Below are 2,453 nucleotides of genomic sequence, written 5' to 3'. Positions count from 1 at the left end.
CCGATCGGAGGGTGCGCTTGCACAGGATGTTGCCGCCATTGTCGTACCGCGAAGGAACCCCGAGGGAGGCGGCGGTCGCGCAAGAGGTGCCGCCGTCAACAGAGAGGAGGTATGAGAAGGTGGCGGAAGCCAGCGCGACATACCCAGGGGGGAAGATGTTGCCGGTTGGGTTGCCGGTCGCCGCCTCAGGAGGCGAGAGCGCAAAGACGCCGCCAAACTGGTTGCCAGGGCGGAAGTACAGCCAACGGTTGCTAGTCACTTGCCAGGAGACTTTGTGGAAGATGTACGTCGGCGAGCAGAGGGCCCCCGTGTTGCCATTCTCGCCGCAGTGGTGGTTGGCTTCGAAGCGTAGGTCTCCTCGAAACGCGGCCTCCTCAATGATGAAGGCCGTCCCATCCGGGAGCGCCATGTTTCCTCCGACAAAGGTGCCGCCCTTGACGTGCGCGGCACAGCCATCAGCGAAGCTCTTGGTCTCTTTCCAGTAGATCGCCTCTTGGTTGTCGACGCTAACGTGGTCCTCGAACTGCACGTCTCCCATGTTGTACGTGCCGACGAAGGCGTTGGCCCAGTCGACGTTGCGCACGACTCGCGTGGGCATCCCTCGGTCGCTGCCTGTCGCCGAATCGAACGGAACGCAGCTGCTCCGGTCGACGACCAGCCCGTTGGTCGCGGGACTCTCGTCGGTGTGTCGCGGGAAGTTGGGGCCTCCGATGTAAAACCCGAAGCGGAAGGACCCGTGGCAAGTGTTGCCCTCGATCCGGCCGAAGGGCTGCGCGGGAAGACAGAGCCGGCCTTGCGCCGCGCCGCGGCCCTGGAACGCAAACTGCGCTTGGATGAAGAAGCCGTTGTACGCGTTGGCGAGGCGGTTTCCGATGAGGTGGTTGGCGCTACCCAGCGCCCAGAGGCCCGCCTGGTTCCCGTCCGTGTCTGCTCCCGCCCCGTTGTCGGTGCCGGGCACGGTGCAACCCTGCTTGACTGAGTTCTTCGACCAGGGGCAGATGACGACATTGTAGCTCACGGCGTTGCCCCATTCGTTGCCGTCTTCGAGATAGATACCCGCGCCTCGAACGTCGGCCAGGACGTTCTCGCTCGACGTCGAGAGGTGCGTTCCGTGGACGATGAGGCCGCGCTGCACTCCAAACTCCACGGCGTTGCCCTTGAAGAGGCAGGCTGGGCAAGCGCCGAGCATGTGCAGGTGAAGGCAGTACTTGCCGAGGAGGCCGCGCTGGCCGCACTTCTCGACGCGAGTGTACTCCATCTGCATCACCCCGCTATGGCGCATGGCCGTATGCAGCCCGAGGGTGCAGCTCGGCACACCCGGGTTGGCTCCGCTGGGGCAGGGGGAGGACTCTCGGAAGTCGTCCCCTGTCAGCACCACGGAGCGGCTCAGCATGATGACCTCGGCGGACAGGGCGGCTCCGGCTGTGCTCAGATCGGCGGCATACGACTCTCGCACCGGGGCAGCCAGGACGACGCCGTTGTCGGGCGCGAACGCGGTGATGTACGTGGCGTCAGCGGTTCCCGCGGAGCTGCGCCGTGCCGTCGGCGCGAGCATGACTCTGTCGCCGAGCCGCCACCCCATTGCCTCTGGGTCATGCAGCAGGCGCATCACGGCCGACCCAGCGGGGAGGGGCGAGGACAAAAGGGACCAGGTGCGTGGCAGCGCACGGCCGCGCACAACTACCCGCGGCCCGCCGTCGCCGCAACCGGCAGCGTCCAGGCAAGGAAGCCCGGGCACGCCAGACCCGCCGAACGAGCGGACGCCGAGGTCAGGATGCGCCGCGCCGTTGTCTTTGATGAAGATGAAGGCATTGCCGCGTGTCACGTCGAGCTCAAAGACGCCGCGCGTCTCGACGGCGACGAAACCTGCACAGAGCCACTGCTCCGCCGCCGATTGGCTCGTATCGGACCACAGCAGCGTGCCTTGGACGGTCAGCGCACCCACGTCGAGAGAGCCATCCATCGTCAGCGTGACTCCCGGCGGGACGACGCAGTGGCTTTGCGAGCCACAGGCCGCCTGCGCCGCCGCTGCGCCAGAGCTGCTCGAGAGCCTGACCGTCGACAAGCTTGCAGCGCCTGTTTTGCCCTTGCACTGCTGCTCGAGAGCGGCGGGCAGCGGCGCCGAGTAGGAGTCGGCGATGAGCTGGGGCCACGACGCGACGAAGCCGCCGGTGTCGCCTTGGTTGAAGGACTGGGCCGAGAGGCGGAGCAGCAGCAGGGCCATCGGTCGGTCGTAGCGTGACAAAGCGAGCTCTCGATTGGAATTTCCATGAGCGCCGGAACCGTCGAAGTGCGTCTCCCTTCTTTCGTTGGTTTTCTTTTTATTATATAGGTGACTGGATTCGCGCGGTTGCGGTGCAGGTAGGCCGAGGCCAAGCCGAGAAGGAGCAGGGGCAGCTGCTCACTCAGTCAGCTTGTGTGTGTATCGCGCGCCTTGCGGGGGGGGCGCGGAA

General features: G+C 65.7%; 1 protein-coding gene across 1 annotated transcript in view; it reads left to right on the top strand.

The window, feature by feature from the left end:
• Positions 1-2,269: 2,269 nt before the first annotated feature.
• The window catches only part of EMIHUDRAFT_201680 (hypothetical protein), a gene marked incomplete at both ends in the record, with an annotated part of 2,994 nt that continues 2,810 nt past the window's right edge, over positions 2,270-2,453 (top strand). Inside the window, 2 exons of the mRNA XM_005787905.1 lie at positions 2,270-2,290; positions 2,362-2,408. Of these exons, the coding sequence (XP_005787962.1) occupies positions 2,270-2,290; positions 2,362-2,408 (68 nt within the window). The remainder of the gene's footprint in view (positions 2,291-2,361; positions 2,409-2,453) is intronic.

The sequence above is a fragment of the Emiliania huxleyi genome (assembly GCF_000372725.1).
Source record: "Emiliania huxleyi CCMP1516 chromosome Unknown EMIHUscaffold_14, whole genome shotgun sequence".
NCBI classification, from domain to species: domain Eukaryota; phylum Haptophyta; order Isochrysidales; family Noelaerhabdaceae; genus Emiliania; species Emiliania huxleyi.
Note: the sequence above shows the minus strand (reverse complement) of the source record. Positions and strands in the feature narration are given on the sequence as shown.